The sequence below is a fragment of the Zymoseptoria tritici genome, chromosome 2 (genome assembly GCF_000219625.1).
Source record: "Zymoseptoria tritici IPO323 chromosome 2, whole genome shotgun sequence".
Taxonomy (NCBI): domain Eukaryota; kingdom Fungi; phylum Ascomycota; class Dothideomycetes; order Mycosphaerellales; family Mycosphaerellaceae; genus Zymoseptoria; species Zymoseptoria tritici.
In genome coordinates this window covers 2,446,984-2,461,341 of record NC_018217.1, presented here as the reverse complement: position 1 = coordinate 2,461,341, position 14,358 = coordinate 2,446,984, and the positions used below count along the sequence as shown (strand labels likewise).

The 14,358-nt window shown below is 54.7% G+C and overlaps 4 protein-coding genes across 4 annotated transcripts; 1 reads left to right on the top strand and 3 right to left on the bottom strand.

The window, feature by feature from the left end:
- Positions 1-360: 360 nt before the first annotated feature.
- On the bottom strand, positions 361-5,823 carry MYCGRDRAFT_99211 (uncharacterized protein; the record flags this gene model as incomplete). Its single annotated transcript, XM_003855003.1, has 2 exons — positions 361-4,434; positions 4,525-5,823. The coding sequence occupies 2 exons, from the start codon at positions 5,821-5,823 to the stop codon at positions 361-363; spliced, it is 5,373 nt and encodes a 1,790-aa protein (XP_003855051.1).
- A 977-nt stretch (positions 5,824-6,800) lies between these two features.
- MYCGRDRAFT_99210 (uncharacterized protein) lies at positions 6,801-8,456 on the top strand (the record flags this gene model as incomplete). The annotated part of the gene is made up of 2 exons (XM_003855389.1): positions 6,801-7,892; positions 7,947-8,456. The coding sequence occupies 2 exons, from the start codon at positions 6,801-6,803 to the stop codon at positions 8,217-8,219; spliced, it is 1,365 nt and encodes a 454-aa protein (XP_003855437.1).
- Positions 8,457-8,591: 135 nt separating this feature from the next.
- Positions 8,592-10,563, bottom strand: MYCGRDRAFT_68689 (uncharacterized protein; the record flags this gene model as incomplete). The annotated part of the gene is made up of 2 exons (XM_003855002.1): positions 8,592-9,859; positions 9,911-10,563. The coding sequence occupies 2 exons, from the start codon at positions 10,461-10,463 to the stop codon at positions 8,592-8,594; spliced, it is 1,821 nt and encodes a 606-aa protein (XP_003855050.1).
- Positions 10,564-12,182: 1,619 nt separating this feature from the next.
- Positions 12,183-14,144, bottom strand: HMTA2401 (Set1C complex protein; the record flags this gene model as incomplete). Its single annotated transcript, XM_003855001.1, has 2 exons — positions 12,183-12,399; positions 12,475-14,144. The coding sequence occupies 2 exons, from the start codon at positions 13,965-13,967 to the stop codon at positions 12,183-12,185; spliced, it is 1,710 nt and encodes a 569-aa protein (XP_003855049.1).
- Positions 14,145-14,358: the final 214 nt, after the last annotated feature.

The window sequence follows — 14,358 nt, the reverse complement described above, 5'->3', positions numbered from 1 at the left end:
TCAATGATCCAGACTCCGTACTCGAAGCGCGCTTCTCCTGAATGCTGTCAGACGCATCGTGATATCCCTGTAGGGCACGTGGTGCGAAGAACGACCATGTGGATCCATCTCTATATGTCCAATGTCCGCAGACAGCTGCCGAAACTCGAGTAAGTGGAGCGGCACAGACGACTTACCTCAACTCTGCCTGGGTACGGTCTGAAGTGCTACCAGATCAACTGCAGGTCACTGAGCAGTACGAGTGCACATGAATCAGCACTACAGTCGGGAACACCTTGACTTTTGCCGAGTCGAGCAACTCAGAGACCTATGCTATGCTATTGCCGATACACGAACTTACAACTAAAGACGACGACAAATCTACTCGTCGCCATCATCCCCGCCAGCAGCCTGCAACCTCTCCACAAACTCCTTCGCCATCTTCTTCACCTTCTCGACTTCCTTCTCGCCAGCCTCCTTCTCCTCAAATTCTAACCACTTCTTGAACGTAAACTTCGCCCGTCTCTTCTTCATCTTCGTCTTCGAGATCCGCTCAAACAGCGCGCGGGTCTTGACAATCGCATCCTTCTTCGCCTCCGCGTTCTCCGCGTGAGCAACCCTCGCGCGCTCGATGTCGAGCCACATGTCCCAGCCAGAACTCCACTTCGGGTATTCAGAGACGAGACCTTCGAAAATCGTGCGGCCACGCTCGGCATCTCCATATTGAGAGCGGAACTCCAGAGCGGCGAACTTGGCCGTCAGAAGGCGGTGCTCGCGGGTGGGCACAGATTGCAGTGCCTTAGAAAGAAGTGCGCGAGCGCGAGCGGGAGCTTGCAGGGTGTCCAGGAGGAATGTAGCATAGTTGAGCCAGACGTCGGGACTCGCGCGGAAGGCCTTGTTGCCAACCATGCGCTCGAAAGTAGCATCCGCTTTGACGTGTTTCCCAGAGTCGATGTAGATGGACGCCATCTTCTCGTGCATCTCCAATGGGTCCTGAACTTGGCATGCTTGCTTGAAGACCTCTTCCACGCGATCCTCGTCGCCGTACTCCACTTCGAGGTTGAGCCATGCGATCCATACGTTGGCCTTCTCCTCGGTCTCGCGAATGTGAATGGTGCGAAGTGCACGCTCGGCGATGTCGCGAGCCTTCTGGATCTCGCTGAGTTGGAGTTGGAAGGCCATGTATTGGATCCAGAGATCAGAGTTGTTAGGCTGACCGAGAAGTTGACGCTCAAAGTCGCTGACGCTTCGCGGACCGTACTTGTCAAGATCGCCGGTTAAGTCGACCTTGATCTCGGCTTTCTTGCTCTTGCGCTTCTTCGGCGCAGGTCCCTCGTGTTCTGACTCGGACGCTGCCCCTTTGTCGGTATCGAGAGCGTCGCCAGTCCAGTCGAAACCGCTTGTCTTGAGGCCGGCAGTCAACTTGACCGCAGGGTCATCGTCGACTTCCATCTCGTCTGCATCTGAAAATTCCTCTTCACTTTCAATGTCTTGGACGTTGGAGAGGTCAATGCCGCCATCGCTGTCGGACTCCTCATCTGCGTCCTCAACGTCTACGCCGCCCATCTCTGCGTCGCTATCTTCTTCGCTCCCCTCATCGTCCGCGGTGTTGTTGAAGTAGCTCGCCTTCAGACCAAGGCTGATTTTCCTCTTCTCCACATCGACGTCAAGAACCCTGGCTTTGACAACATCGCCAGCACTGTACAAAGTCCGCACGTCCTCAATGCGCTTCGCTGCGACCTCGCTCCGGTGGCACAAGCCGGAAAGTCTCGGTTGGGTGTTGTCAATGTCGATGAAAGCACCAAAGTCCTCGACCTTCCTGACCTTGCCGACGACGGTCATGCCAACTTCGATGTCGTTGATGTTGAGCGGAGGTGTGTAGTTCTTGTCGACATGCGAGTTCTTCAGACTCAACCGCACTTGTTTGCTGGAGACATCCACAGCCAGTACTCGACCTTTGACAAGCTGGTCAATCTCAAACACGCTTTGCCAGTCCTTGATGTACTGATCGCTCAGATCGGAGATCCGCACCAAGGCATCAGTCCTCGCACCAAGCGTCACGAAAACGCCCTTGTCAGCCACCTGTTTGACAAAACCGCGAACGATATCGCCGACCTTGAGCTGGGAAACGTCATTGACATGAGGATCCTTGACAGGCAGGCTTGAGCTGAGCACCTTGGACGGACGCATACTCAAGAAGGCTCTCTTGTTCGGCAAGTCCACGCCCAAGACACACACGCGAACAATGTCGTTCTTGTTGTATTGCGCAGTGTTGACTTGCTCGTAGTCGTCGCTCAACTCGACAAGAGGGACAGGACCGGCGAGGTTGTCGGCGATCTCCACGAAGACAGAGCGTTCATTCACCTTGGTGACTCGTGCGGGAAGTACCATGCCGGGTTTGAGGTCTTGAAGCGTCAATGGTCCTGAAGTGGTCGCCTCTCGTGCGGTGAGATCCAAACGGTTGCTCGACAGATCAATAGCTTTGACTGTGACCTTCAGCGCACAGCCGATGCGGAAGCGGTTCTCAACATTCTGCAACTGCCCGACATCGTCTGAAAGGTCCATGAGAGCGACGCGGCCTCTGACGTTGGGAGAAAGGTTAACCCACACGCAGCTATCATCGTGATTGTTCACGAACGCCAGACACGAGGATCCCTTCTTGACTGTGTCAAAGCTGAGTAGCGATTCGTCACCGGCATCGATTCGCGACCGTTTGGCAGACAGCTCAAAAACAGGCACCTTGCCTGCTCGATGACTGATGGGCAAGAACCGGTGGTTGCGCGCATCATGGATGCCGAGAATCTTGACTTCAACCACATCGTTGGGCTTGAACTTTTCCAATGGCGCAGCCTTGTTCGTGATATCCTTCCAGGAGTCGAAGGCTTCACTCACATCAATGCGTCCCTGGACATTATCGGCCAGGCGAACGTTGACTTGTGTAGCTTTGACGGAGACGACCTTGGCTTTGACGACTTTGCCAAGCGAAAAGTCCGCCATGGATTTGATCTTGGAATCAATCGGATTTGCAGCATCCAGATCATCAGTAACCTTGGCTTTTGATGGCTGCACTTCGGCAGCAGTCCCCTCCCGCATGCTCAAAATGAAGCGCTCCTGCAGATTGTCAATGCCGCTGACGCGCAAGCTCAAAGTCTGGTCTTTTCTCAACCCGAAGTCGGGCTTTGTGGCGGCTTCTGGAGCGATCTGACTCTTGGGCAACAGGCCGACAATGCCGCTGGCGAACTCGACGTAGACTCCCGTCGGGGTGATGTTTCTCACGGATCCATGTACTTTGCGGCCTTCCTGCGCGTCTTCGAAGGATTTGATCAAGGTACCATTCTTGGCGTCCTCGACCAGTGCAGGCTTGTTGCTCAACGCCACGGTCTGACTGCGATCGAGCTTCTCCAATACGAGCAGATTGGAGAGCGTCTGTCCGACACGGATGCGCTTGAGGGCACTTTCTGCCTTGGCTGCGGATGCGTCAACAAGGTGCTCAACCTTGACGACACCTTTCAGACCATTCGACAGATCGACAGAGACATTGTCAGCACCCTTGACCGAGACAACTCCAGATACCAGGTCTCCACCGGAAACCTCTTCCCACGCAGTCTGTTGCTCAGCAGTCAACTCTCCACCAGACTTGCAAGTGACCTTCATCTCTCTCGCCGCTGGGTTGACTGACAAAATCTTCACACGAACAGTCTGACCTAGCCGGAAGTGGTTTTCGGTCTTTTCGATGAATGTTTCGCTCATCTCAGCTACTGGCAACCATGCCCTCACGGGTCCATAGAATTGTACCGCAGCACCAGCTGGCAGAAGGTTTATGATAGTACCTTGGCTCTCCATGCCAGGTTTCAGATCGTCGTAGTCTTTCCAGATCAAGCTACTGTCATCCGCCTCGACCAGTGATTTCTTCACAGTCAAACGGATGTGTCGCTTGTCGGTGTCCACAGATAGCACTCTCGCCTTGATCGGGAATCCTTCTCGGTACTTGCGTTCTGGATGAGACAGTTGTGTATCGCTGAGATGCATTTCGGGCACCAGTCCAGAGATGCTGTCGCTGAGTTTTACCAGCACACCTGTGACTCCTTTCTTGCCTCCAAGGATCAGCTTATCCACCGTACCTTTCACGATACTGCCGACAGTAAGATCCTCAAGTCGGAGGAAAGCTTGGTCGAGTGTAGATTTCTTCAAGGACACGTAGTACACATTGTCCACAGGATTGTATGCGATGATTCGAGCCTTATGGGTCGAGTCGACCTTGTATGGGCCTGTGGTTGAGATGGAATCGATGCGGCTGTCAGAGACTTGGGAGATGTGGGCAAAAGCGGCTGCGGGCTGTTCATGATTGCCAGGCATAGGAAGGGTGAGAAAGAGCCCTCTCTCCGCCGAGATACGGACAACTTTGGCACTCTCCACGGTAGCAGAGAGCGTAAGCTTTTGGTCCAAATCGGCAGCCTGAGCGCGAATCTTCGACGTAGAATTCTCGGCGAGCTTTCCAGGCGGAGGAAGTAACGCGAGCATGTGATCCAGGATTGACACGCCGACTCTTCGAGACCCGTCGTCCTGGGGAAGCGAGTAGATGATACGAGCCTTGGCCTTCGAGCCGATTTTGTGTTTCTCTGCCATGTCCTCCACGGCATATGCCCCGGAATGGAAGACGTCTGCAGTGACGTTGAGCATGCCCATGATCTTTCCAACGACTCCGCGGCCATCACAATCGGTGACCAAGATATCCACAGCAGTTCCTGGCTGGAACGCATCCACGGTAGGTGCTTCACTTACGATCGGAAGCTTGTTGCTGGGCAAGTTCACTGCGAATTTGTTCGTGTCCGGACACAGCTTAAGCACTTTGCCATTGCTGCCCTTTCCAGTCACTAGACACAGCATTACCTGACCCTCGGAAATTTGTGTGATATTGTAGGCCGAGCCAAGCTCTTTCTTGCTGATGAATCCCTTGACGCTGGCGTCCGAGAGACCAAGATCCATAACGATACCGTGGTCTTCCACACTTCTGACAGATCCCTGGATCGTGCTGTTGACAACGAACCTGTCCTCTGCCAGTCCACCATTGACCTGTCCGGGGTCCAGTGTGAGCTCGATGTGTCTCTTCTTCTTGCCACCATCTGCCGATTCGCTCCCCGTCGAGGTCACCACAGCACGTAGCCATTGTCCGACATGGAACAGCTGCTTCAGGTCGATATCTTCTGCGTCATCCCCGCTGTCATCAGGCTTTCCATCGTCCTGCAATAACCTTTCGATGCGTGCATTCAAGCTTTCAGAGACCGCGGTAATCTGCGCATAACCGGTGAGATTGTTTGGCAGAGCGAGCGCAATATCTCTTCCGGTAATACCAGTCACACGGCCTAGAACCGTGCTGCCCACGACCAGACTCTTGTAGCTCAATCCTTGGATCCTCACACCAGATCCTTCGACCTTGCCGGGCTCGTCACCGCTTTTCCTTCCATCCTTACGCTTCTTCTTCTTCGCAGCCGACGTTCCTTCGTCGAACAGAGTGTCGTCTGCCTTCTCCTCCGCGACCTCTCCATTTTCCTGCTCAAAGAGAACGTCCCGCTCAGCTTGCGCTTTGATCTGTTTGTGCTCGAGTGGTGTCAAGACGCTTCCGCCGCCACGAGGAAAGGCTCGCTCTTCTTGTTGTAGAACTGATTTGGCCGGTGGTCGTTTCTCGCCTGCGTCTGTATCGGCGTGTGATTTCTTCGGCTTCGTTTCTTTCGATCCATTCTTCGACTCTCTCGGCTTGTCCTTCTTCTCCTTCTTCTCTTCTGCAGGTTTCGCCTTCTTGCTCGGTCGTTCGTCAGTGACGGCCTTTCGCTTGACGGGCGCCATGATTGCAGTATTGTACAAGCGACAAAGTACAACAGCTCACTTGCACGAGTCGAACGCAACGAATTGTTAGAACTTTTCGACTTCTGAAGAATTAAGCGAGGCGCTAGCAGGGAGGCAGGCTCGGCACGAACCAGCCCGACAAGCCGACTAGCTCTCGGGGTGCCACTTTATTCGCGTCTCGACCTGACCTGGCGCGTGTCTCCGCGTGTTCATTCTGGAATTTGCTTCACTTCGAGACTTTTCATCAACGCCGGACAAGAATGCATGATCTCGCGACAACGGATCTCTGATTATTTTACTGATCAAATATGGAGCCCCCAAGCTCATCTCCGGTTCGTGACAAGGCTGGCCTGCCCGTGGAACAGAAGACGATCATTGCTTCTTCGCCGCTCAGAGCACATATCCGGACTGGACGCATATCGAGTACGCAGAAGATCAAGAAGCCGGCAACTGTGACTCCCAGGAGACTCAACAAGTTCTTCGCGCCGAGAAATACAGCATCCGGCCGAGGTACTCGCCAGAGCAAAGCCGGACGAGAGCTGCGGGACATCACCCAGAATGGAGCCAATACTCGAAAGCCCGGCGCGCCTTTGACTCTTGAAGATGACAGTTCGGTCGTGGACGAGAACTATTCGGCATCCTCGTCCAGACCGTTCAAGCGACGGAAGGTTTCCACAGATCTGGCAAGCTCTCCGCCACAGTCATCTCCTCTGAAGCATGTTCAGACGGGACGCCAGACGGGAGGTCAGATCCAGATCTTTGAGGACTACTCTGACGTCGAATCTCTACCGGACCTGTTTGATCAGCTTCAACCATTTCCTCGTCCTATACGACGCTTGAGGGAACCTGGAGCTTCATTACGACTCATGGAGCGCAGCTTCGGTGGCCACGAGGCGCTCAGCCGCCACCGGAGAGGACCAGACCACGGCGCAGACTGGCGAGCAGAGACATCGAACTTTGTCACCAATCCAAATGATATGCATGCCTTCCGAAACACTTCTTTGCCATTCTGCACGAGCGCGTGCAATACGAACACTCTCGTCGCGGTTGGTGATGAAGAAGGCAGCATCCGACTGATCGACTCGGCGCAGTCCGCACGCTTCCAGACAAGTCATGTCTCGTTCCGCGTGCATCGCAACGCCATCATGGATCTTTCGTTCTCTTCCGATGATATTCTCCTGGCAACCGCGAGTGGTGACCAAACAGGTCGTGTGGTGAATATGCAGACTCAGCAGACGACCATGTGCATCTTATCCGGCCACAAGAACAGCGTCAAGCAAGTTCGCTTCCGTCCCAACAACGACAAAATGATCACAACCAGCGCAAGGGATGGCACAGTGCAATTATGGGATCTGCGCCATGGCAAACAATCTGCAGTCCAAACCGTCAGAGTTGGCAGAAGACAACAGATCGATGCAGACGGCAGAGCCCAACCCGATACGCGCTACGGCCTGGGCCTGGATGTTGGCTACGGCCACCGCTCCCTCGGCCGTCCATTCGAATCCGATATGAGAGCCGAGCTTTCAATCACCTCCTTCCAGCACATGCCGCAAGGCCGCGAGCACCTCCTCATCACCTCCAGCGAGGTCGACGCCAGTGTCAAAGTCTGGGACCTTCGCAACGTCGGAAAACGAAACCCCATCCCGTTGTCTAGCACCCCTGTGCCAGACGCTCACAAAAGTTCCCGGCACTTCGGCATCAACACTATGGCTCTCTCAGGTGATGGCAGTCGCCTCTACACCGTTTGCCGCGACTCGTCCATCTACGCCTACTCCACCAACTCTCTCCTTCTCGGTCACACACCAGAGATGTCCCTCGCCGGTCATCGCCGCCTACTGAAGAAGCCTGGCCAGGGTCTCGCACCTCTCTATTCCTTCAAGCATCCCAGCCTCCGCGTCGGCACCTTCTACATCAAAGCCGCCCTCCGACCCGCTAAAGACGGTCGCGGTGAAGTCCTCGCTGTTGGCAACACGGACTGCAAACCAATCCTCTTTCCCACCGATGAACGCCATCTCCCTCGCGGCGGTCGACCACTCATCTCACATCCGGAAGACGACGACGACGAAGAAGTCGACTTTGCAGACTTTGACTTGCCGACCGCCCGCCGCTCCTCAACCCGCAAGTCTACCCCAGCAACCACTACCACGACGTCTCAAGACCCAAATGTCTTCACGCAAGGCACGGCTCTCGTCGAAGCGCACAAAAAAGAAGTCACCTCGGTAACGTGGACGAATGAGGGCAATTTGATCTCGATCAGCGATGACTTCACGGCGAGATGTTGGCGCGAGGATGCTGGGCGAGCGCGGGACTTGAGGACTGGCGGGGAGAGGAGTGGAGGGAGATGGAGATGTGGGTGGGCTGAGGCGGAGAAGGGATGGGATGAAGATGAGGGTTGACTTATTGTATGCTGAGGGACCAGCGGAGAATGGACGTGTATGATGGCGTTGACAAAGCCATACTGACCGGAACCAAAGTTTCCACAGAAGCTGCCACTGGATAGACGGACGGGTTTGTACGAAGGACAGAGCGAATAGAGCTTGAGGGCATATCCCTTAGCCAGAGCATCGATATTGCATCCTGAACACCATTCATAACGACCAACAAAATACGATACCCAAAATCGTTCCCTTTCGGACATCAACTCATATGAATGTCTCAGGTCACTGACGAATAAAGTGGAAGGTACAATCTTCAAAATAATGTCTGTTCATTCATCTATACCCAACGAATGACTTTCCTTACCAACCCTCCAGTACTCCTCCTCCTCTCTACTGCTTCGGACTAATCATCATCTCCTCATTCTCCGCAATCGGCTTCGGCTCGTTCGGACTCTTATTAAACTCATTCTCCCCGACCACTGCCGCAGTGCCCGTCAAATCCAAGTGATAATCCTTGTTCTGACTGAGCACATACTCCTCCTTGTCAATGTGCCTGAATGTGAAGTAAAACACCACAGTCAGAATTCCACCCGCGATCGCCGGACCGCCAAAGTCCCAGGTGAGGTATGGATCGCGGACGATGGAACTGCAGGCCAGACCGATGGCGTAGGCGACGGCCGTGGAGAAGAGGTTGATGGCCGACACGAGACCACGCATGTTGACGGGCGCGCGGGAGTAGGCGATACCGTAGGCTGGAACGTTGACGAAGAGTTCGGAGATACCGCCGAGAGCGAAGGGGATGCCGACCCACCAGACGGAGATGGGTGCGACGCCGGTGCCGATTTCGCAGTCGTTGGAGCCGAATTTTCCGCAGGGTGATTGTTGGTATGCGTAGTAGTTGATGACGGTGTAGCCGATGCCGCCGAGGGTGGAGATGAAGAGGCCGGTGGTGATGCGAGCGACAGGACCGTAGTGGATATGAAGCTTTCGCAAGAGAGGGTAGAGGCCAAAGTTGAGAATTGGGGTGAAAAGAATGATGGAGAGAGAGTTGAAGTTGTTGATGACATCGTTGGGCACGCCGTTGGTCGTGAGCATGGTGGTGAGGAAACCCGCGGCGGAACCAAGACCGTTGTCGTTGATGTACTGGATTGGGAAGAAGCTGAAGATACCGGTCGCCTGGAAAGTGCGGCGGACGTCTTCAACGAAATCGTCGTTCCAGCGCGTGGGGATCGTGAGACCGGCGGCGGCGATGTTAGAGGGTTTGGCGAGATCCCAGAATCCGTGGCGTCCGATGCGCATAATGCCTCCGCGGCGGAAAACAACCCCAACGACTCGGAAGACGTTGGGAAGATCGCTGCCACCGGGCGGGTGGAGGACGAGCTTGTTGCGGAGGAACCAGAGGAGAGCCGGGAGAGGAAGGTAGAGGATCAGTGGGAGGAGGAATGCGAGCCACCATCCGACGTACTTCTCGGCGTAGGAGGTCGGAACGGCCATGAAACCACCGATGTTGATGAGCAGGTAGAACCAGAGAACAACACGCTCGGTGGTGGCTTCGGGGTCTTGAATCACACGCTCGCCCTTCTTCGATGTTACAACTTTTGGCACAGTTGTCGTCATCTGATCGAGGAGGAGAGGAGAGACGTTGGGCTTGAACATGGCTGCACATCGTTAGCAAGACATTCGCCGATCGATCCGTTGACCAGACTCACCAGCGCCAATGGCCAGAACGTAGATCGATATGAAATAGATTCCTTTCGCATTTCCACTCGCCAATAGCGACGGAGCACCAGATCCGACCATCAAAATGTGAGCAACACCGCAGACGCCGACACCCCAGCAAATCAACTTCCACCGACCCGTCTTCGAATCGGCCAGCCATCCGAACAGCAAGGGCAAAGCATACACCAACATGTTGAAACTTTGCTGGATCGCATTGGCTCTGACAGTTCCGAGACCCAATGCACCAGCGGTCTGCTGCGTACCCGCTGGCGGCGCACCATATCCATTACCACCAACCGGAAGCTTGCGGTTGACGAAGTTGCCAATCAGCGGGGAAACACCGTAGTAGGAGGCGCGCTCGGAGAACTCGACGATGCAGATGAGATAGGCGATGATTGGGATCTTTCCCGGAATACGGCGGAGAGTAGAGAGTTCTTCCTCGGTGGGTTTGCCGTCGTAGTCGCCTTCACGCTCGAGAGGGTCGTGGTAGGCCGTGTGGTGGCCGACGCCCTTCTCATTGTCGGAGGAGTCGCGGTCGGACATGATGGTAATGATGTTCACCTAATGAAAGGGAAGGGGGAGAGGGTATTGAGAGAGAGATAGCACAGCACAACACAGAGAATGCTGGCGAGAGGGGGGACGAGAAGAACAAGTGTCAAGAAGAGACTCGCAGCAAGACCGGGGGACCACGCGACAGCTTTATCTACTCACGCTCGCATCTCATCCGGTCGGGTGGTTGCGTGACCGTCGTCCGGGCCAGACCCATGTGTTGCTCCACCATTTGTGAGTTTTAGAGGGTCAATTAGTGTAGGCACTAGTCGGGTAGTGGCCCACAATCTCCAACGGATGCGTTCTGGAACAAGGGAAGGAGGTGCCGTTAGCTCGAAGTATCCGTTCGTGTTTGTTGGGGTCAGTACGAGTGGCAGAAGGTGAGAATGAGATGCAAGAGTAAGCCGCGGTTCAGCAAACATCCCTGTAACCATTTCCGCAGCCCAGCACGACGATGTGGTGACATCGATCCATGGCGATACTTCTCTGTGCGGCAGATAGGTACGAGAAGACGTATCTCGACTGTGCCTCGCATGTACACCGAGTATACGAAGGATCTCGCGCACCAATAGGATGACTGCTATTGCACTGACCGGTGTTCATTCGACGATTCGACCTTCCTCTTCCGTCCTGTCGCGCTCCTTCGCTCACTTCCATCCGGAGACCTTCCATTCTTGGTAACATTGCACGCGGGGTCAACAAGAGATCTTCATACAATGCGACCCTCCAGGAGCGACAAAAGCGGGTTCCAATGCACACAGCATACAACCTTCATTCGACATTGCTGCTCACACTTTCATACATGACCCTCATGCAGAATATGCACGACGTCGAACTCCGGCAACCAAGCAAACTCGTCCATGAGCTTAATTCGCTCAAGCCCCATCGCCGTCGCCCGCCACGCGGAGCTGGCATCCTGTTCGGGCAAGGTCCGGGTCAAGACAAGATAAGGCTAAGCTCTGGTGGCATGGGCGCGGCAAACTCTCTTATCAACCGAGAAATGGCACAAAATTCTCGGATGGTGTGATTGTCCGTCGAGCCGACGAGCCGTGCGGGCGAATTGCCCGGCGAGGTCTGTTGGAATTTGAGTCTGCTCCGTTGTCGAAGGTTTGGTGGAGGATGCGATTCGCGATAGTAGGCTAGTAGAGCACGCCACTATCTCCATCTCCATGTGGCGGTATGTCGTGTGACATGCAACATGAGGTGCGAGCGGCAATATGTGGTATGCTTTGTATTGCGTTGGAGCTGGTTGGTTCGCCTGTGCCGTATCTGCTAGGGCTTCGTTAGAGGATCAAGATCGACGACAAGGAATAATGTCGACAACGATGCCGAGGGAATGCAGGGAAGCATCTGTGCATTAGAATTACAGTATCTCGCTTCTGCAAGACCGTCTCCGCGCATACTTGAGCTGGCGTAGCTTTCATGCACGTCTCGGCTTAAGTCGACCTCCTCGAAATCAGCACGCCCAACCACCCCTCGCATCCTTCGTTGTAGACGATTGCTGTCCAACACGGCTTTGATGCTTTTGACAACGCGAATGGCTTTTCAGCAACCATTCCAAGCTCGGGAGGAGCGTGTCAGGTGTTGCAATCGTTTTTCGACTCCTTGTCAAGGGACTGTCAGAAGGAGTACTCGGGTCAACGTCAAATTCGATGCGTCCACCCGACACACCTCCATCCGACTGAACCACGCACTGCCCTTCTCATGACTCTATCATAGTCCCTCTTCCTCCTTCAATCGACTGCTCTTCCCACTCACCACAGCCGCACCCGCGACTCCACTCCCGACCGTGCCCTCGAACCCTCCATCCTGCATGAAAAAGTCCACCTCATCCACAAGGTCCCACACAATGTCCTCCGCAATCTGCTCCTTATACCTCTCTCCAATCCCTCTCGCCTGTCTTCCAGGATTCCAGCCTTTCTTCTGCCCACTCGCATCATACCCGGCATCCGGCATATCGATATCTGGGCCACCGTTTCTGGCGGACTTTGCAGCGGGAATGGACGACTTGAGATGAGACGGCGGACACCAGAATCCGTCCCTACCGTCGCCAAAGTTGACTTCTGCGATTCCTCCGAAGAAACAGGAGACCGCAGGGAAGTAGCCTGTCAAACCATCGTCGAACCCTTCCCTCGCGCCCATGGTCTTGCTCGGTGCGCTGGCGGGCGGGAGGAACGCAAGCAAGTTCTCAAACGCCGTGCCGATTAGTTTTCCATTCTTATACACCCTGACAGCACTGTGCGGTAACGTTCGCAGGGAAGCGTGCTCGTGATTCGGGTTCGGCGGGGCTTTGATCGCGTCTTTTGCATTCGCGCCGGTTTGCTGGGTGGGCAGGGAGCTGAGATTCGTGGTACGATCGGCGTAGACTTCCATTGGTTTGGAGGCGACGTGGTCCAGCACTTCGAAATAGCTGTTCGCTTTGTAGGGCACGGGAATACGGTCGCGGATGACGTCCATAGGTTCTTCATCGAGAGACGCTGCAGCGGACTGGTCGAAGCCGTCTCCTGAGTCCACGGCGGGGTTGTAGACTCCACTGACGATTTTTTGTTGCAGAGAGAGCGCGGGAAGTTGGATTTCGACGCCGATCACGTCGCCTTCCTTGACGTGTTGGTCTTCTGGCGCCAGTGTAACAGGTGTCGGAGCGGCGAGCGCGGCTTTGGCAGTCTTGGTCTTGGTCTTCTTTGGGTGGAAGAATTTGCCCGGTCTGCTGCGGTGCATTGTCTCGAACCGAATGTCGGTGAGGCCATAGCTGTAGCCATCGAAACCAACAGGTGCGTCAAGAGGTGCCTCTCGTCTTGCCCAGCCGAACCGCACATGAGGTTGCGGTCCATTGGCAGCTGGATCTGGTCCGTCTACCGGGACTCCACGATGTATCTTGAGCTCGTAGTACAATGTTCCTTCTCTTGCACAAACATTGGAGCGCACCATCCGCCAGCCCTTCTCGTTTGTCGTTATCAACGCATTCGTCGTGAAATGCATCCACTTGTCGGCATCTTCAAAGCTCAATCGTGCATAATGCGGCGGAGGGGAAGTCGATCGGTAGAACTGCTTGTGAGGAAACAGAGGATCCGCAATGGCGCGAGAGTATCGATAGCCGCGCTTGTTCTCCGCTAGATCAATCGGCTTGTATAATTGTCGCTCGTTTCCGGGTGTCATAAGAGGTGCAGGCTCGTGCTGGATCATCACATCGTCCTTGGGCTTTTCGAAGTCCTGCACCCGTGGTGGTGGGATCATAAATCGCTGGGGTGAAGGATAGGAGTGTGCCACACTGGCTTTTCGCTTGGATGCCGACGAAGGAGTCCCGCCATTGAGTGCATTCTCACGCTTCTTCAGCGACTCTTTCTTCTCTCGTTGTTCTCGTTGGATCGGCGTCGCATTGGGTGCTGGGGTCCTGGATGGGGCGCGCGAGCTGGCAGGATTGAGAGGTGATGGAACATTTGGCACGTGGTCCTGGTCCATGGTGGCCTGGAGCGGCGTGTTGGCAAATGAGTCGGCCATGATTGTGATAGTGAATGTCGAAGCTGGGATTCTCGCGGTTGGTCGACGCGTGAGCGACGAGGTTCGATCGCAGATCGCGGCCTATACCTCCGTGCTTCCGCTCAAACTGCACGCTCTGGGCTACCTACGTGCACTTTGTCTAGTTGTACGAAAGCGATAACAGGGAAACACATTATCGACAGGACCATGTTATTGTCGTTAGAGAACGGATTCTGATACAAAACTCCTCTACACCTCGCGCATCCTTCAGTTTAAGCGGAAGCACGGAGGTAGTAACATTTAGGCGGATTCGCTTACTTCTTAATTCTAATTTCTTATAGCGACGATGCGCGATAAGGCAAGAGCTTACTCTACCCCGGAAGACGACCTGCTATATCACCGACACTTTTAA